This window comes from Geotrypetes seraphini, chromosome 14 (genome assembly GCF_902459505.1).
Source record: "Geotrypetes seraphini chromosome 14, aGeoSer1.1, whole genome shotgun sequence".
NCBI classification, from domain to species: Eukaryota; Metazoa; Chordata; class Amphibia; order Gymnophiona; family Dermophiidae; genus Geotrypetes; species Geotrypetes seraphini.
This window is the reverse complement of record NC_047097.1, coordinates 12,192,228-12,213,027: the sequence shown is the minus strand read 5'-3', so window position 1 is coordinate 12,213,027 and position 20,800 is coordinate 12,192,228. Positions and strand designations below refer to the sequence as shown.

Sequence of the window (20,800 nt, the reverse complement as noted above, 5' to 3'; positions counted from 1 at the left end):
CTTTGCCAAACTTCTAAATATCACTGGTAGAAGAGCAGCTGCCTTAATTAATTCAGTTCAGCCTGCTATAAATTTATTTCACAAGTATACAGAAGAGACACTCAAAGGTAAGGTAGGAGACATTCTTAGACATAGTTGGAATCACTTAACCCTTCATTATGATCTAAGCACAGCTGAAATACAGATCAACCATCATATCTCTGTTCAATGCTACTCCTCACCAAGACTTATACAGGGCTTAAATCCTCTCCTTGTACGATAATTTTTTGCAAAGCTGGATCCTTCATCAGTGCTGAAGGTAAGAATGACCCTGAATTAATGCACACATTCCATGAGACTCAGCTTGGTACTGCAGTAAGATGACACTAATGAGAACAGTGGAGGCAGTAGGTAGGCATTAGTCATACATATGATATACAGCTGTTAAAAGCAGAATGGTAATAAATTTGCTTAATAGAAAGAGAATTTGGAGCCAAAAGAAGAGCCTTAAATCAGATAAGTTATCGAGGGGTTCCCTATGCTATCTGCGTGAAACCTCTTCTTTAAACAGGTTTTCCAGTAGAAAACAGAAATATAGTTTGTCCCAGTGGCTCCGATTATACTTGACATGTCCTATTCTCATGTACCACAGAGGCCAGCTCCCAGCCAGGAATGCCCTAACAGATTTGCAGACTCCTGGCCATTTGATTTATTTCATTTTGATAGACTACTTTCTCACCAAAGGTATCACAACATTTGAAATATCTCAATTTACAGCAACCTATTACTTAAAAAGCAGCATATAAATCATCTATTCTTATTTTTTTATAATTAGGGATAGTCATTACTAGTTTACAAGATTCCAAACTTGAAGGATAAATTTTTTTTTCAAAAGCAAAAGAGAATCTGTGCACAAGAAGTTGCTCATAGAATGCTGACCTCTTGTACTTATGTACTAACAATAGAGTCATTTAAGGCAGACTATATCTGGAGTTTGTAAAGCACAGTATCCTGGGACAGCAGGCAGATATTCTCACATGTGGGTGACGTCATACACGGAGCCCCAGCACAGACAATGAAAAGTGTAGAATCACTTCAAGCTTTAACAAGCTTTTAGACTGCCCGTACTACACATGTGCGAGTGCCTTCCCACCAGACGCCAGCTTGGGGAGGTGGGCTGGTTGTGAGAATATCTGCCTGCTGTCTCAGGATAACACCTGTTACAATAAGTAACTGTGCTTTATCCTTAGACAAGCAGGCAGCATATTCTCACATGTGGGACTCCCAAGCTTTAGAAAGGAGATGGAGTTGGATATCCAAGAACTCAGAAAAATTTCAAGTTGCCTCGCCAAACTTAGACCCAATGTCTTATACGAGAGTTCGGCAGCAACAGAAGGAACATAAAAGGAAAAAAAAATGAATACGGGAATTCCATGCTCTGCTAGAGATAAAGGAGAATTCCCAGAAACCGTATATGTATGGAGGCTGATAAAATAAGAAAAAGACCTCCTAGAAGCAGGTGAATCTAAACATAGGCGGTGGAGACGCCAAAAAGATTCAATCAAATAAGAAAAGGTAAATGCACCCTTATGGAACAAGAGATCAAATGAGCCGTTGACACCAGTCATATCCCACAGTAGATACAAATGAAAAAGGAACAGACTTTTTCGTAAGTAACGAAAGCATGATTAACATTTAAAGAATAGCCGTAAAGGCTAAAAAGAATGAACCATTCTAGAAAGGAAGAAAAGCCGATGCTATGAAGTATAAAACCAGAACGACATAGTGGCTTACTGTGGAGAAAAGAACTTCCTGATAATAACATTCTAAAGTTTTTTTTATATTTATTTATTTCATCTGGCGAAGGCTGAGAAAGGATTGTAATAAGCCTTAAACGAGAAATCAGCAAAGAAAAGAAAGGGAAAGCATATGACACAAGCAATATACCAGTAAACATGAAATCCCCGCATAGATTTAAAAAGGAAAGAGTGAACAGAATTGTCTAAAATCCTTGTAAAAACAAAAAGTTGGTTAAATATTTGTTTTTTGTATGGGTGTTTTTTTTTTTTAAGACTTCTTATGTACTGAAAAAGAGGAGCTTAGTAAGGTGTATTGCTAAAAATGGGACCTGAGCCCATGAAAGCATATTTCTAGAAAGAAAGTAGTGGAAACTTCAAACTATTGTCCCTTATGAATGGCACGTTAGAAACTGGGGAATCAAAAAATATATAATTTTACCCCAGCGAAATATGGAAAGAAGAACAAGCCATGATAGATATGGCCCCAAGTAGTAAGTAAGTGCCATATATAAACACGTGTACCCAGGTTAAAAGGGAAAAACAAAGTACAACCCCTTGTAATTGAACTGTTCCCCCATAGAAGAGGGACCATGGGTAATCAAGGTTAGCCACGTGGTACCCAAAAATCAAAAAAATTACTTCTGAGCCAGTGGTAGCAACTGAAGCAGAGTGTTGATAGTAAGTTAACTCAACAAAAAAGGCAAACTGCCTGGAGAGTTGAGGCGCTGAAAATAATATTCCTGGGAAGCAATAGATGTTCTCCATGGAAAGTGATCATAAGTAGCAAAAAACACAAGAGGAACAGGGCAACCAGGAGAAAAACCTCAGTGTTGCACAGAGAAGACATAATGAAGAGTGACCAGATACAATCAATCACTGAAGAGATTGTTGAAGTGGTGAATTGACCCTAATCTTTTCAGAAAAGAGGTCAAAAACTGGAGACCACTGAGAAGCCAGAGAACACTTAAGCACTGAGGCGAATGGGATAACATGAACTGAGGACACCATGTGACCTTTGCATAAGCATAATCCCAGAGGGCCAGCTATAAAGCAGCGTAGTCTCAGAACAAGGTTTTACGTATAAATTCAAGAAACAGAAACCAGAGGACCGTGTGAAAATCTCTCTCACAGCTAACTCCATTGAGGAAACTACACCTAAGGTGAAATGCAACAAAAATATTTCCTATAGAAATAGAGAAGTATAATGGTAAAAAGATGTAAGACTAACCACTCCGCTCCCATTAACAGCTCGAAACCTGTTCCAGGGAAAGGCAAAAGGAAAAGTAATGCTGCTAGACCAGTAGAAAATGGTTATATAGCAAAAAAATTCACAAGGTCATCAACTAAGACAAATTATGTGAATTTTTTTATTTTTTAAAATCCTGAATATAGAATGACATGGAGAGAATTGTGTCTCTGTCCCCGCAGGAATTTAATTTCCCCATCCCGTCCCCATGAGTTTTATCACTGTCCCTGTCCTTGCCCCATTCCTCTAAACTCGTCCTTAACTGCACAAGCCTCAAACACTTATGATTTTAAAGTGTTTGAGGCTTGTGCAAATGAGGACAGAGCTTTCAAGAATGGGGCAAGGACAAGAACTCATGGGGACGGATGGGAAAATGAGTTCCCGTGGGGACAGGGAAAAATTTGTCCTCGTGTCATTCTCTAATCCAGAGATCGTTTAAAATGAGTCAGATGGTGGATCAAGATTACAGGTTTTCATTGCCACCATGGAGGGGTTCATGAGGAATATTCTTACAAAGATGTGAGTGTAGTACGTTAGTAAGAACGAATATACTCTCAATAAAAGAGGCAACACGGAAGTGACCTAGGAGTAGGCTAGAGGTCACAACAGCAGATTAACAAGATCCTCGCATATTGCAGAGAAGTAGAACAGGTAGAACAGTAACATAGAGAATGAAGATCGATACAAGACCCAAGAACCTGTGAGAAAGGTACAGCATGATTTCAGTATTGGAACTACTTCCATAAGAACATAAGAACTGCCATCTCTGGATCAGACCTTCGGTCCATCAAGTCCGGCGATCCACACAAGCAGAGGCCCAGCCAGGTGTACACCTGGCGTAATTTTAGTCACCCATATCCCTCCTATGCCTCTCGTAAGGAGATGTGAATCGAGTTTGCTTTTAAATCCTAGAACAGTAGATTCCGCAATAACCTCCTCTGGGAGAGCATTCCAGGTGTCCACCACTCGTTGCGTGAAGCAGAACTTCCTGATATTTGTCCTGGACTTGTCCCCCCTCATCTTCAGTCCATGTCCTCTTGTCCATGTCATACTGGACATTGTAAATAATTTTTTTTCATGCTCTATTTTGTCGATTTCTTTCAGTATTTTGAAAGTCTCTATCATATCCCCTCGCAGTCTTCTTTTCTCAAGAGACTGGGATTGTTCTCCCTTAAGTCGTTCCTCGTATTCCAATGGAACTATGAGATGCTATAAAAACTTGTATACACTAATTGCATCCGAGCATATCCATTTGCTCTGTCGAGAAAGTAAAATGAAACTGAAAATATGAATGTGACCTGTATAGCATGCCGAGCAGGAACAGGTCTAGAATTACAATCTTAATGTAATAGGATTTTGAAAGTGTGCATTGATGTTCAAAAGCACAAGCCTCAGATTTTAGATTGTAGACATGAATTCTTCAGTAAAGAGACTCCGTTTTAGCTAAACTGGAGGAAAAATGGGAAAAAAAATCCTAAAAAGGATATAGTGGCATCCTCATCCCCCACAACCACTACCAAACTTTAGAATAAGAAAGGATATGGAGTAAAGGGTGTTGTGGATAATGTCCATTAACAAGAGGAGAAACACATGTAGGGAAAATAGTTGAAAGTAATCATATGAGCCTCCTAGAAAGTTCTGTATGAACATTGATGGTACAGTAGAAGGTGCATATCAATAAAAATAATCTGGTTGAAACTGCTTTGCTGCAATGGTTAATAAAAAGAATATTCATTGATAGTGCCAAAGCACAAGGGAAAACCCTGGCTGTCTTTGTAGTTTGGCATGGGACAGGAATCTAATTTAACAGGCTCTACACCCATGTTAGATTCCACCACTTATCTTTGCATGCTTGTATCCAAACAGAAAAGACCACTTTACAGGCTCTACAACAATGGTGGAATCCTGAAGCAGTATGGAAAGACAGTTTCAACGTGGAGCAATGCTGGTTAATTAAACATGTTGAAAGGATAACCCAGAAAATCATTCAGGGACCATTTGGTTTTGCATAGTCTAAAAACATGGTAAAGAATCTAACTTGGCATGCTCTACACAAAAGTTAAAGATTCCCCCGCTAATCTTTGCATGAATGAGTCCAGACCACAGGAAACCACCTTATAGGCTCTACACCCAGTCACCCTGTCACAGTATCTCAATGAACAATTCACTGACGTGGATGTACCAAATGTGACGAACATCAATTTCCATTCATATGCGAGCTTGCACAGTGGGGTCCATGGGTAGAAAGCTGCTGGAAATTTAAAAAATTAGAACTCAGTGCCTCAACGTGAAGAAGTGATGGAGATTAAAAATACCACTTCCCAAGGAAGATATTTAATGTGAGTAGAAGACAAAGTTTCAAAGGAAGGTTTCATCAGCCCGATGAGAACAACCACTGGAGGTGGTTTGAGAGGTAGATGCATATGTAAAAGTCCTTTCATACATCGGGAAACAAGAGATGAGCAGTCGGACGATGATGCTTCGATAATGCTCGAAGCAGTAAGAGTTGGACTGGGAGTGTCGGTGTCCTCTGGATACAGTCCGACTCTTGAAGGACAGCTGTTCACGTAAAAGCAGGAGATCAATGTGATGAGGTATCATGGCATTGTGCATTGTAGTGACTCGATGTCTCAATGAAAACATTGATGAGTTAGAACACAGGTGTCAAAGTCCCTCCTGGAGGGCCACAATCCAGTCGGTTTTTCAGGATTTCCCCAATGAATATGCATGAGATCTATTTGCAAGCACTGATTTCATTGTATGCTAATAGATCTCATGCATATTCATTGGGGAAATCCTGAAAACCCGATTGGATTGCGGCCCTCCAGGAGGGACTTTGACACCCCTGAGTTAGAACGTCGATGCAAAGATTGATGTTTGAAGGTAGAACGTCATTGAGAAGGAGAGCCTCGCAGAAGATCCATGAAAAGTAGCACGATGCTCCAATGGATAGCTGAAAACAGTACCGTGAGGCCTCGTAGTGGTATGCTTAGGCTGGGCCAGTACCGAGGGAGTCGCTTTGTTTTGTTTTTACCAAACTCATCGAGTTTCTCCCTGAAAGCATGCACCAGTACTATCAGTGCAGTACGCTGTCTCGGAATGGATGACCTCGATGAGGATGCATACCATGAAGGCAGACACCTGCAAAGGTGGAGAACAATAGCATAACTATTCAGTCTGCATTAAGGGACTCAATCCTGTTAAGACCTGCGATGCTGTTCGTTAATGAAGAGGAAGCACCATGACCATGTAACATCAAGCAATATCGAAGGTGCCAAAGGCATTGAAGCACGAACCCGAAAAGGCAATGTGCTTTAGAATTGACAACCTGTATCGCCCATGAAGCCAAGCATCAAATGGACTCAATGCTTAATTGGCAGGGCATTCTCCACTGCAATGCATCTGTGTCAACATAAACATCGGTTACAGGAAGGCATGCATCAACTGGAGTCGATACTAATATGCCACCAATGCAAGCAGATGGAGGTATCGATGTCTATTGGTTCCCACAAGTCAAATCCGACCCCAGACCTATTCGAATAAAGAAATAAAAGAAGAAAAACTTTGACATTAATCAATAATAGCTCTCCTCTTCTAATCTGTAGCCCTGGAGTCAGATATAGTCAGAGAGGGTGGGCCGGGGTAGATTTGAAACAAGGCAGAAAATCCATTGATGATCACAGCAAGAAGGATGGAAAATTGTGTGAAGATCGCTGAACTTCGAATGAAGTTTGAAAGTCCAAAAGTTCATTTTCCTTTTATTTTTCTAGATTACTTATTTTTGAAAAGAAAAGAAAGAACAGCAACTAGAAATAGTTGAAAAAGTTTATAAAAAATAGAAACAGGAAGGCAACTCAACGGAGAAACAAGAGATACGTCTTCTTCACTCCACAGAAAACAAAAAATTGATGACCTCGCAAGCTGGCATTGGGTGGGAAGGCACTCGCACATGTGAGGTACGGGCAGTCTGAAAGCTTGTTAAACCTTAAAGTGATTCTACACTTTTCACTGTCCTAGCTGGGGCTCCATGGATGACGCCAACCCCATGTGAGATAATGCTGCCTACTTGTCTAAGGATAATATATTGTATTTAATAAAATATAAAAAAAACAGCAGACCCCCACTATAGAGTTTCTCAGCCTATTTGCCATGTGTCTATACAGAGCTCCTAGCAACAAGTGTCAGAAAGCCAATTCTGCTAGATCATGTGGAGGTGTGCTTATATTTGATACAGGTTTACATCAATTTTTATGCAGCACAATAGTGTACAAAATCAGTGACTGCAAGAGCAGAACTGGAACAGTAATGGTGGCATGTGGTCAAACTTTTTCTTAAAACAAACAAAACAAAGAAAATGAAATGTTGAAAAGAAAATGTTTGGTTTCTTTATACTTTAGCCAAAATTCAGACAATCACTAACTAAAACACTAAATTCTGCAATGATGGAAGACAAACCAATCTGCAATCAAACCTATAGCAGAAAAATGTAGCTTTCCAGTGGAAATCTAACCAACTATTCCTGGAGACTCCATTCAGCCTAAAGTGTATAAAATAAAGCTCAATTCCTACTGGTTCTTACTTGACAGTACACTGATGTTGTGATGTTAACTACAGAATCATTATTTCTTACGTTCCAATCTTTGCTTTTATTCTTTCCTTTCCTATTTTTTAATGGAGTTCTTGTCTTAATGAATATGAACTATATATTGTAAACCGCTTGGATCCTTTTTAGGCTATTATGCGGTATATAAAGTTTTTAATAAACAAACATAAACATCAATATAATTATCTCATATCAAAGAAACAAACCATAATGTTTCACTGTTATACAAATTGTGTTCATCAAGATAATCTGAAAATGCTAGGCATGTCCACATTGCATTCTGGCTACACTTCAGGACGACACACTGGTGGATATATACTGCCCAATACCAGTTATCCTCCCCAACTGCTCTCATTATAAATGTGTCCCTTTTTCATCATCAGCAACAGTGCCCTTCTTCCCTCAAACTGGAAGGGGGCACCAAGGCAACAACCTCAAGCAGGACAAAGTCCACCTTGTTTCCTAATAGCAAGTTTTGCAGATTAGAGATGCACAATAAGGAGGCAGTTTCCTGTTCCTAAAATCTAGCAACTTACAGAAGGAATATCTCAGCAAGAGTTTTGTAAATGTAGCTGTCCACCATAACCAGGATCAGGATCCTAGACTTTAACATGCCTCTCACTCTATGGTATATGGGCCCACCTCTCTGGGATTAATGGTTAGGGTAACTATTACATTTGTTATCAGAAAACCAAAGATCTATCTATATTTTGTTTTCCTGTAAATAAACTCTTTCCAAAAAGAGAACTGCACTAACTCTATTGAGGGAAGCTGTACAGAAGAGGAATCTTAGTTTATAATTTGGTGTTCAGGACTTATGTCATAAAACCACCATTTTTGCATAAAATCAAATTTCCAGTGCCAGAAATGGCCTACTTCAAGTTTGTAATTACTCCTCCCCAATATTCTATAAGCTACCCTATGTAGGGTTTGCAAGCCAACAGGAAATGGTATTCAATGAAGGTGATGCCCTCACAAATTGAAACACACACACCACTGTTTCAAAAGAATACATGAGCAAGGGTGCATTTTACTTGTTAATAGCTGTCAATATTTACTTTTTAGTTTTAAGCTCTTAAATTCCTTTAACAGTTTCCCTGGAGGCTGCCATGTTAAGTGATCACCACAAATGACATTACTAGTGCCTGATGTGCCTACCAGGCTGATGTTTCAGGATATGGGAAGATTAGGTTCTTACCTTGATAATATTCTTTCCAGTATAAAGGAACATGAGTCTTGACCAGTGGGTTATTCACCTCTACTACCTGCAAGATTCTGCAGAATCATCTACAATTTTCCAGCTCCACCTCCTCATGTCAGTGGATAGTCCCCATCTCCTCAGTTTGTTCCAAAGCAGTTGATCACCCCTTAAAAAGGAGAAATAATACAATACAGTATCTTATATACCGCAATTTTCTGCAATGAATCTATGCGGTTTACAATAAGATTTAGATTAAGTTCTTGAAGTTACATTGTTAGAAGGAGAGGTGATTGTTAGAAGAAAGGTGAAGGATAAGAGAGTAGGCTATATGGAGAAGAGATATGGCTTAAGTTTCTTCCTGAAGTTGAGGTAGGTGGTGGGTTGCCTTAGGTATGTTGGCAGTTTGTTCCTAGTATTCAAACATATTCTTCTGTCGTACTTGTTGAGGTGATGGGAAGGATAGTTTGAAGCACTGCAAAACATATGAATTGAAAAAGGAGTGTGGGACTTTAATATCAGAAGTTAGTCCCTCCAAGTTTTCGCCATAGATCGCTTTGTGAACCTTAAGGAGGCAACAGGGAAACTCCCCAAACAAGTCCAGCCTTTCTGCTCTCCAACAAAGATAATTAATTACCGTATATTTTAAATTATAAACAGAGCTGGCACAAAAATGGAAGTCAGTTTATATTCTATTCCCCCCAATTGACCAGTACACTGCTATCCCCCCTCTCCTAAAGTGACCATCTACTGAAGGCTCCAAACAGACCAAAAAACCTTTTAAACTAACAAAACAGATATTCACGGCATTTCAAGGAGATAACCAAAGCCTGAAAACTGAACACAACAGTGAAACACTCTCTGACTTCTTTGCTGATAAAGTAGACAAGATACGATCCCAACTCGATTCCATCACACTACCAACACTGACTTCCCACAACCCAGACTGAATACTTAAATCCACAACTGGAAACCTGACTCACTTCAAACCTGTCTCACATGATGACTTCACCAAGATAAAGCACAGTTACTTACCGTAACAGGTGTTATCCAGGGACAGCAGGCATATATTCTCACATGTGGGGTGACGTCATCTACGGAGCCCCGATGCGGAAGCATTTTCAAGCAAACTTGATTGAAGATTTAAGTTTGCTCTGCTGCTCCACGCATGCGTGCCTTCCTGCTCCACTAGGGGGTGCATCCCCTCGTGGTCTCCAGTTCACTTAACTAGCCAAGAAGCCAACCTCGGGGAGGTGGGCGGGTTGTGAGAATATATGCCTGCTGTCCCTGGATAACACCTGTTACGGTAAGTAACTGTGCTTTATCCCAGGACAAGCAGGCATGATATTCTCACATGTGGGTGACCTCCAAGCTTACTGAAGAGGGATGGAGGGAAGTTGGCAATTTAAGCAAATAGATTTCGCAATACCGATTGGCCGAACCGGCCATCGCTTCTGGACAGGGAGTCCAGACAGTAGTGGGAGGTGAAGGTATGAACCGAAGACCACGTGGCAGCTTTGCAGATTTCCTCGATAGGTGTGGACCTGAGGAAGGCTACGGAGGCTGCCATCGCTCGGACCTTGTGTCCCGTTACTCGACCATGCAGCGCGAGACCAGTCTGAGCGTAGCAGAAGGAGATGCAATCGGCCAACCAGTTGGATAAGGTGCGTTTGGAAACTGGGTGGCCTAACCGGTTTGGGTCGAAGGACAGAAACAGTTGTGGGACTTTCCGGTGTGGCTGAGTGCGTTGGAGGTAAAAGGCCAACGCTCTTTTGCAGTCAAGAGTGTGGAGCGCCACTTCTCCTGGGTGAGAGTGGGGCTTGGGAAAAAACACGGGTAAGACGATGGACTGATTTAGATGGAAATCAGACACTACTTTAGGTAGGAACTTTGGATGGGTGCGGAGTACCACCTTGTCGTGATGGAATACCGTGAAGGGTGGGTCCGCTACCAGCGCTTGTAGCTCACTAACCCGCCGTGCGGACGTGAGCGCGAGTAAGAAAATTACCTTCCAAGTGAGGAATTTTGGATGGCATTTGTCTAATGGCTCAAATGGAGGTTTCATTAGTTGAGCCAGAACCACGTTAAGGTCCCAAACCACCGGGGGAGATTTGAGAGGGGGGTGGACGTTTAGCAGACCCTTCATGAAGCGAGTGACTAAGGGATGGAGCGAGAGGGCTTTCCCTTCCAGGGGCTGATGAAAGGCCGCAATTGCACTGAGGTGTACTCGAATGGAGTTGGTCTTTAGGCCGGAATGAGATAGTTGAAGTAGATAGTCAAGGACCAGGGGGACGGGGACCGACGCTGGGTCCTGGTTGTGGGAGGAGCACCAGGTTGAGAATCTGGTCCACTTTTGTGAGTAGCAGGTTCTCGTTGAGGTTTTTCTGGAGGCCTCCAATATCTCCTTGACTGATTGAGACACGGGGAGAGCAGTCAGGGGGAGAGAAACCAAGCATTCAGATGAAGAGACTGAAGATTGGGATGTAACAGTGAACCCTGACCCTGTGACAGTAGAGAGGGAAACAGAGGCAGAGGCAGTGGATCTCTGACACTGAGTTGAAGTAGCAGGGAAAACCACGGCTGGCGTGGCCAGCGAGGGGCAATCAGGATCAGGGTGGCTTGTACTGTTTTCAGGTGGACGAGCGTCCGCAGTATCAGAGGAAACGGCGAGAACGCGTACAAGAACCTTCCCTCCCAGTCGAGGAGGAAGGCGTCGGCCTCGAGCCGGTCCGGGGAGTATATCCGGGAGCAGAAGAGAGGTAGCTTGTGATTGTGAGGGGACGCGAACAAGTCTATTTGAGGCGTCCCCCACCGTTCGAACACTCCTCGTAGTGCCTGAGAGTGTAGTGCCCACTCGTGTGGCTGGAGGAGGCGGCTGAGTCTGTCCGCCAGGCAGTTTTGTTCTCCTTGTATGTACACCGCCCGAAGGAAGGTGTTGTTGGAGATTGCCCATTTCCAGAGGCGCAGGGCTTCCCGACAAAGGGGCCACGACCCTGTGCCCCCTTGTTTGTTTATGTAGTACATCGCTACCTGGTTGTCGGTTCGGATGAGAACCACTCGGTCGCGGAGCAGATGTTGAAAGGCTACAGTTGCGAGGTAGATGGCCCGAAGTTCTAGCACGTTGATGTGGCAGCGATGGTCTTGTGCTGACCACATTCCTTGGGTGCGTAGGCCGTCCAGATGGGCTCCCCAAGCGTACTCCGACGAGTCCGTGGTGAGTACCTTGCTGTGGGGTGGGGTGAGGAAGAGCAAACCTTTGGAAAGATTTGAAGAGTCGGCCCACCAGCGGAGCGATCGTTGCAATGAAGGAGTCACTGTCACGGAGCGGTCGATCGGGTCCCGGTCTTGACGCCATTGGGACGCCAGGGTCCATTGAGGGATTCTCAGATGGAGGCGGGCGAAGGGTGTGACATGGACGGTGGAGGCCATGTGGCCCAGGAGGGTCATCATCTGTCGAGCTGATACTGAGGTCAGCCGAGAGATCCTTCGGCTCAGACTTACTAACGCCTCCAGGCACGGAGGGGGGAGGAAGGAACGGAGGCGAACCGTGTCCAGCGTGGCCCCGATGAACTGTAGGGACTGCGAGGGGCGTAGTTGAGATTTTGGGAAGTTTATTTCGAACCCCAGACTTTGTAGGTAGGTAATAGTCTGTTGGGTCGCTGAGATAACCCCTTCCTTGGACGGGGCTTTGATTAGCCAGTCGTCCAGGTAGGGGAATACCTGGAGGCCCTGGGAACGTAAGGTTGCTGCTACCACCACGAGGCACTTGGTGAAGACCCGAGGTGATGATGCTAGTCCGAAGGGGAGGACTCGGTATTGTAGGTGCCAGTCCCCTACCTGGAAACGCAAGAACTTGCGGTGAGCGGGGTGTACTGGGACATGTGTGTACGCCTCCTTGAGATCGAGGGAGCAGAGCCAGTCGCCCTCGTCGATCAGGGGGTAGAGTGTTGGTAGTGAGAGCATCCGAAACTTTTCCCGTACCAGGAATTTGTTGAGGCGTCTCAAGTCTAGTATTGGGCGTAGGTCTCCCGTTTTTTTCGGTACCAGGAAGTAACGGGAGTAGAAGCCCTTCCCCCGTTGGTCGGGGGGGACCTTCTCCACTGCTCTCAGGCGGAGCAGGTCTCGAGCCTCGGAGAGGAGTAGAGGTAGCTGAGTCCGGTTGGGAGGGCAATTCCTTGGTGGATTGTCTGGGGGAATGGCCCGAAAGTTGAGAGAGTACCCTGATGAGATCACGCCAAGGACCCATGCGTCCGACGTGATTTGTTCCCAGCGAGGGTAAAAGGCTTTGAGTCGACCCCCGATGGGAAGGAGGCCTGGGACTATGGCGGAGGGGGCCCGCCCCCTTCCGCGTGTCCCGTCAAAAGGACGGGGATGGTTTGGTGTTCGCGGGCGGTTGAGACTTGGGCATGGCCCTGTGGTGGGCTTGCGGACGTCTGGGTGGGGGCCGCGAGAAAGCAGGGGTGGACTTTTGTGGGTAGCGGCGCGGAGGGGCCCTGTATGGCCTGGACGCTGGCGGTTTGGGCTTTTGCCGGACAAGGGAGGCAAACGAGCGTTCATGTTCGGAGAGGCGTTTTGTCGCCGCCTCGATAGTGTCATCGAACAATTCCTTTCCCACGCAGGGGAGGTTAGCCAACCGGTCCTGTAAGTTGGGGTCCATGTCGACCAGGCGCAGCCAAGCTAGTCGGCGCATGGCGATAGCGAAGGCTGCTTCTCTGGAGGAGAGTTCGAAGCCATCGTAGGCCGCGTGGAATAGATGAAGGCGCAGGTTGGAGAGGGACTCTAAGAGCAGGCCGAACGTTCCCTGCCGGGAGGCCGGTAGGTCAATCTCAAAGGCTCTCAATAGTCCAATGAGGTGTTTGAGGTATGATGTGAAGGTGAAAGTGTAGCTTTGCACCCTAGAGGCCATCATTGCGTTTTGGTATAGCCTCCTGCCGAACTTGTCCAGGGTTCGGCCTTCTCGTCCTGGGGGGACCGCTGCTGAGACCCGGGACGGGTGAGCCTTTTTCAAGGAGGATTCTACTAGCAGCGATTGGTGGGAGAGCTGTGGTTGCTCGAATCCCGGGTAAGGTACTGTGCGGTACTTGGCCTCCATTTTGGAGGGTACGGCCGTGACCATGTAGGGGGTCTCCAGGTTCCTGAAGAAGGCCTGTTGGAGTACCGGGTTAGGTGGTAAGCGAAGGGACTCTCTGGTCAGTGATGGCATATCCAGCTCCGCCAGGTATTCCTTAGAATATCTGGAGTCGGACTGGAGGTCTAAGTCCAATGCGTGGCCCATGTCTTGGACAAAGCGAGTGAAGGATGGGCGAGATGTCCCCGGGGCCCCGTGCGGGGTCGGGGAACGAGACCTTCGTCGGTTGGAGAAGGATAAGGAGGCTTCCCTCGAGTATCGAGGTTCATGCTCTGATCCATGCTCCGAGACTGGGGAAGCACTGTGAGAGTGTTCCGGGGTTGTCGATCTTCGGCGTCTCGAGGAGCCCCTCGGAGACGATGCTGGGGTTAGGGGTACCGATCGATGTCGGATTGGTGATCTTGATCCGGACTCCCTCGGAGAATGCGTCCGAGGGGGGGTTCGGAGGATGTGCGGGTTGGAGAGTGATAACTCAGCCACCCTTAGTGGTCCCGTACGAGGTGTGGGAGAACGGCCTCGTAGAGTTGGTGAACCTCGTGCCCTCTTGGAGGTACGGCGGTTCGAGGTTTCTGTAGTTCTAACCCGACGTTTTGCCCCTCTGCGGTCTGCGGAGGGGGAACGTCTCGGGCGTCTCGGCGAGGAGTCCGAGGAGGATGGGATGCGGCGAGGGTTGCGCACCTTTCCTCGAGGTTGTTCGGTGTGAGGCTCAGGCTGGTGTGGCACATTCGAGGTCGAGGCCGATTGAAACTGGGCCATTGCAGAGGACAGCTCCGACGTGATCATCGCTCGGAGTAGGTCCTGGAAGACGGGCACGGACAGCATCGAAGGCATGTCCACTGCCTCGGTGCGCTCCACCGGGGGCGACCTCGTATTAGAGTATTCCCGTGTGGTGGAGGCACGGCCCGAAGGCTTGGAGGGCTTAGACGGGGCTGTAAGCATGGGGCTTCCGCCATGCGTCGCCGCTGTCCCCGAGGTTGGCTTCTTCGCTGTTACAGAACCTGAAGAGGGAAGAGGGGACTTATCCGGAGCCGAGGCTTTTTGTTGTCCCGAGGACTTCGGGGTCGATTCTCGAGGCGATGCTGAGGTTTCCGGGGCCGAGGTCAAGGCCGGGGCCGAGGCCGGGGCCGACCTCGAGGCCGAGGTGGAGGGTTGGTCCGGGGTGAAGAGGTCCGCCATGCGGGCTTTTCTTCGGCGGAGGGCCCGGTTTTGGAAAATGGCGCACTGGGGGCAGGAGTCGGTTGGATGAGCCGCCCCCAGACAGAGGATGCACCGGTGATGCGGATCTGTGAGAGAAAGAAGCCGCTCGCACCGGGTGCCCTTTTTAAATCCGGTCAGAGGCTGGGACATTAAATCGAAAGTAGCCGCGGGTCGATTAGCCACGTGGCCCCGGAAGCCTCCGGGTCGTCGAAAACGAAGCAGGAATCAAGTAAAGAAGTAAAGAATTCGCGCACAGCGACTTAATCGTGAAAAAAACAAGAAAAATCGCGGTGCTAGAAGGCAGTTGGGGCAGAGCCTGAAAAACACGTCTTCTAGGCTCGCGGAAAAATTTTGAACTGGAGACCACGAGGGGATGCACCCCCTAGTGGAGCAGGAAGGCACGCATGCGTGGAGCAGCAGAGCAAACTTAAATCTTCAATCAAGTTTGCTTGAAAATGCTTCCGTATCGGGGCTCCGTAGATGACGTCACCCCACATGTGAGAATATCATGCCTGCTTGTCCTGGGATAATAGACTATTCGCCCCTCTGGCTCCATCCTGGACCCCCTCCTATTTCATGTAAAAGAAGCCTTTGTAAGCACCATTCTTCCTCTTATCAACACTTCCCTACAATCAGGCTCAGTGCCCACAAACTGGAAATCAGCTATCAACAGACCAATCTTTAAAAAACCTACACATGACAACCAGTGTGCCCATAGCAACTTCAGACCTGTCTCCAACCTACCCTTTATCTCCAAGATCCTGGAGAAAACTGTACTTTATCAACTACACTCATTCATCGACAAACAAGGAGCCCTACCTTCCTTCCAGGGATTCAGGAAATGTCATAGCACTGAAACTGTCCTTCACAATATCATCAACGACTGCTGGAAACTTATGGATAAGGGAAATGATGTCCTGCTGGCATTACTGGACCTCTGCGCAGCCTTTGACACCATGCTTTCCTCATTACACGACTCTCCGAAACTGGCATCCAAGACACTGCACTATGCTGATTCACCTCCTTCCTGTGCAATAGGACCCAATCTGTACTACTTGATACTGACCTATCAAAACTAAAACCAACTAAATACAGCATGCCTCGGGGTACTCTACTATCCCATCTCTACATTAGATCTGTCCTAGATATAACCCACAAATCCAGATTTACTCCTTCGCTGATGACATCCAGCTATATATTTCACTGTGAAGAAAGCACGACTCCCAAATCACAACATTTCTCAACTGCCTCTCAGAAATCAAAAAACAGGATGGACATTAACAAGTTACAACTAAGTGCCTCTAAAACAGAACTCCTTTGGATCTGCAAAGAACACTGCACCTACACCCGTGGCTCTCTTCTCTGGGGAATCAACTATCATTACTGCAAAAAGACCAAGCACGCAGCTTGGGAATACTCCACAACTCCAACCTCTCTCTCTCCAGCCATATTTCACAAGTGGTCTCTTCCTTATTCTATTATCTCCAACAACTCTGAAAAATAAGGAACCTGACTTTACCCAACTTCTCCATGCCTTCATCTTCTCCTGCATGGACTACTGCAACACCCTATTCATCAGGCTAACAGCAAAAAAAAAAAAAACATGTCACCTTCAACATGTACAAATGCAGCAATCAGCCTCCTAAAGAACCTTCAAGCTCGTGACCCTGTCTCCCAGGCTCTATCATCAGCCCACTGGTTACCTATAGCCAAACGCTGTGTCTTTAAGGGCTTGATGTTAGCATATAAGTCCTTCCACAACATAGAGCCCAGCTATATGTCAACTAAGCTTCCTCAATACTTACCAAACAGATCATTTTGCTCCCAGGAAGAAACATGTCTCCAGATATCCCTGGTCGCACCCTACATCTACAGAATGCCAAGAGGCGATCTTACTCCCATTTCATACAAAGCTACTGGAATCAACTACCCCCACAAATCAGATCCCTTGAAGGAGCTCCTAAACTTTAGAAAAGCAATCAAAACTTACCTCCACCTAAATCCCCTTGCCCAATGGCATATAGGAAAAAGAAAAGTATACTAAATGTGTACAGCACTAGATCCTCTGTTTAGGTAAAGTTAGGATGAACACAATGTTTCAAAAGGATGACAAATTGTAATCCGTCTAATTGTATGTTATGCATATTATGTATGTTGACCTGTAACCCATACTGAGCTCTTTGGAGATAATGGAATTAAAAACAAAAACGAATGAATGAATTAAAAAATCAATCAATCTGCTGGGCCCAATACTGCATCTGACATAGGCTCTACAGCTTGAATCCCCAGAAACTGTTCTACTGTCTCTTGGTCTTTGACCACCTTCTCTAGTCTTCCAGTTGGAAAATTTACAAAGAAATCCCACAGCAGATGAGAGAATTTGAGTTTGTAGCCCTCTGCAATAATGTCCAGCACCCCCAGTCCAAACAAATCTTCATTCCGGCCTCCCCAAACTCTGAGAGTCTCTCTCCTATTAGAGGTAGTTCGGACTTTGGCCTGGCATCATTGGGACTTCTTAGGGGTGGCTACTGAGCAAAAACCTGACATCTGAGCTCTTCTGGAGCCCCCGGAACCTCTAAATCTGTGAAATGACCTCTAAGCAGAGGAGCCTGCTGATGACTGGCAAGCCACAAAAGGAATCATGACTTAACCTCCCCAGGGACATGTGGTCTACTGCCTGGCAATGACTTAGGTTGACAATCTGCCACACTAGCCATATCCATCATCCAATCCTTTGCCAAAGAGTATTTGTCCACTGAAAAGAAGCCTGCTCAAAGTAACTTTAGAGGCAGAATCTCCCACCCACTTCTTGATTCAGAGCATTCTGCGGGCAGAGATAGAATAAGCAGACATTTTGCTCTTGCCCCAAGCATGTATATAGAGTGCCTGCTACATAATCAAACCCCCAAAATACCACCTGGGGGTGTGCGCTCTCCTCTGAAGTCAGAGCCTGGCACAGCATCTTATGGCAGGTGCATCCTTTAGAATTATTACACCTTCACTACGGAGTGACGTACACTTCATAACTTGTACTGCCACCATATCCACCCTAGGTGGCAAAAATAACCACTGGAACTCAGGGGCCATCATGTACAATTTTGTCATGGCTCTGGCAAACCTCAAGGAGGTCCTCTGGTAGCTCCCACTGCTCCATTAGCATCATGGTGATCTCTGGATGCAAAAGAAATAATGTGGACTAGGTCTTAGAACTGCTCATAAGAGATTTGAACTGTGGAAGCCTGAGGCAGTTCCAAATTTAGCTCTCTTAAGAGATACTGTAATGACTTCCATTAAGTCTGACAGTTTAAAGAGTCTGTACACCATCTGGTCCAGGGCTGTCACAGACACTTGGATGGTAGTGCCCACTTGTGACCCAGAAACCTCAACCTAAAAATTCACTTTGCAGGAGAAAAGGAATCAAACGACTCCCAGTCATCCCAGTCCTTTTCTGAATAGATCTCTGATTCTGTGATAGACCAGTGTTCTGTAAGGACCATCCCAAGCTATCCTAAGTGTTAGTTCAAGCCAGCTAGGTAGGCTCCCTGCAAACAGTTGCGTGCACCCCCCCCCCCCCCCAAGCTACAGTCCTCTGAACTAGAGGCTGTATCTTCTCCCAGGCAGATCAGTCCCTGGGGCACCATGAAACCTTGCACTTCAGATCAAAACCCCAAAATAATAAATCAGTTGCAGAGCAGAAGAAAAAAAATAAAAAAAAAAAAAAGACACCTTCTCAACTCAAAAAAACAGAGGAGATGGGGACTGCTCACTGACACAAGGAGGCGGAACTGAAAATCTGTAGATGATTTCTTCTGCAAAAACTCATGGGTAGAGGTGAATAACCCAATGGTCAAGACTTGTGTTCCTTTTGCACTGGAAATACTTTTGGCAAAACTATGTAACAAACCCAGAACAAGAACAGAAGCCTCCAGTGCAGTTCTTGCAGCTACATCCTGCAGAGAGCTTGAGCTTATGCATGAAGCATTTTAAGTGTTTACATCAAGCTGAGGTAAATAAAGACACATAGATTTGCTTTAAGAGAGGAGGATGGAAGAGAGAGAGCATAAAGTTTTAAATGAATCAGGTAAACAGATTCATTTACATTTAGAACCTGATTTTGGCACTCATAACATTATTACTGCAACAGTGAAGCACCCTGCTTATCTCTCTCAATTAGACTGTAAACTCCATGGAGAAGGGACTGTCTCTTATGTATTTATACAGCACTGGGTATGCCTAGTAGTTCTACAGGAAAGTTAAGCTGTTGCAGTTGATTATAAAACACAAGATTAGAGGCAGACAAATATGGCAAAATTCATTTCATAAAGGGGAGATTAGTTTTTTTTAAAAGTCCTCTGCAGTATCAGCAGCTATAAATGAGTATTTCAAATTTCATGACTCTTGCATTACACACACACACAGTTGAAAGAAGATACCATATACAACAACATAAAGAACAAAAGACAATATAACACTTGGAGAAATGTAAATGCTGCCCAATAAATTAATTTTTTTTTAACTAATCCTAGCCTTTACCAAGAGCTCATGGAAATAGTTTTTCTCAAGACAGAAATCTTATACCTAGTACTCAGACATGTCACGATTATTATTTGAATATCATACTAGTCACTGGCCTACATGCTCTAACTCATTCAACAGCAAAATAAAGGATAGAAGGTACTCACCCACATCATTCAGAGCTGAAATAAGAGTTATTAGAACCCAACATGGAACTTAGTCCATATGCTACTCACCGAGGATGAACTGCTACAAGACCTGGTTTTGCGTTTCCGGCAGCGATGTTCACGTCTTTTCTTCCTTCTACGGTGTTCTCTATCCCTTGATCTCTGAGGGTGATGTGAATGTGATGAGTAGGAAGAACTATCGCTGTAGCAAGGACAAAAATCTTCAGACTTTTTCCTCTCGTTGGGATGCTTCTCATTATGCTTGCGATGGTAGGAGCCTCTATCATGACTACAAGTGATAGCAAAGTGTCAGTACAATTCTTGAAGTCACACGTTTATATTAAAAATTTCTCATGTCCTGCAAGTCTCAAATCTCTCACAATCTACTATAATCAATTTTACCCTACACTTTTTATTTCAAAGCTCCATTTGATGATTCACACTACAGAATGACATGGTGACGGAATTCATCACTATTCCCGTCCGCAGGGGAAACCATCTCCATGTTATTTTTTAAGGAGAGCGGGAAGAATCAGCGTATGAATGGGCCCAACCACTGACCCTCAAGCCTTGCATTGAAGAATGCTGGTGTAGAAGGACTGAGGTTGAGAAAGACACTAAAGAATGACATAGGATTGTTTCCCGCGGTCATCTGCAGGGACGGGAACAGTGATGAATTCCGTCACCATGTCATTCTCTAAATCACACTACTTGATTAGTTAAAATCCTCTAATTTCAAATATTTGTACATGCTGTTTACTTCATAGGCTTGTATCATTATACTTGCAATCATTGGTTTAAAGAGAGACATAATTTTTAAAAATTAAGTCTCTAAAAGCATTCTGCTTTCATTTCTAACCTCCATTTATTTTTTTTTATTTTTTTTATTTTATTATTTATTTATGAATTTTCAATATAACAATCAAGTATAAACTTGTACAGAAAAGCAAAATTGAAGAAGCAAAAAA

At 44.9% G+C, this 20,800-nt stretch overlaps 1 protein-coding gene across 3 annotated transcripts in view; it reads right to left on the bottom strand.

Annotated features, from left to right (window-relative positions):
- CLK3 (CDC like kinase 3) overlaps window positions 1-20,800 on the bottom strand; it is a 75,828-nt gene that overhangs the window by 39,444 nt on the left and 15,584 nt on the right. For 2 of the 3 annotated variants that reach the window (XM_033919907.1, XM_033919908.1), the window contains exon 3: window positions 19,902-20,121. In XM_033919907.1, coding sequence (XP_033775798.1) covers window positions 19,902-20,121 — 220 coding nt within the window. Of the gene's footprint in view, window positions 1-19,901; window positions 20,122-20,800 lie in introns of those variants that run through there. The other variant, XM_033919909.1, reaches the window with a different exon arrangement.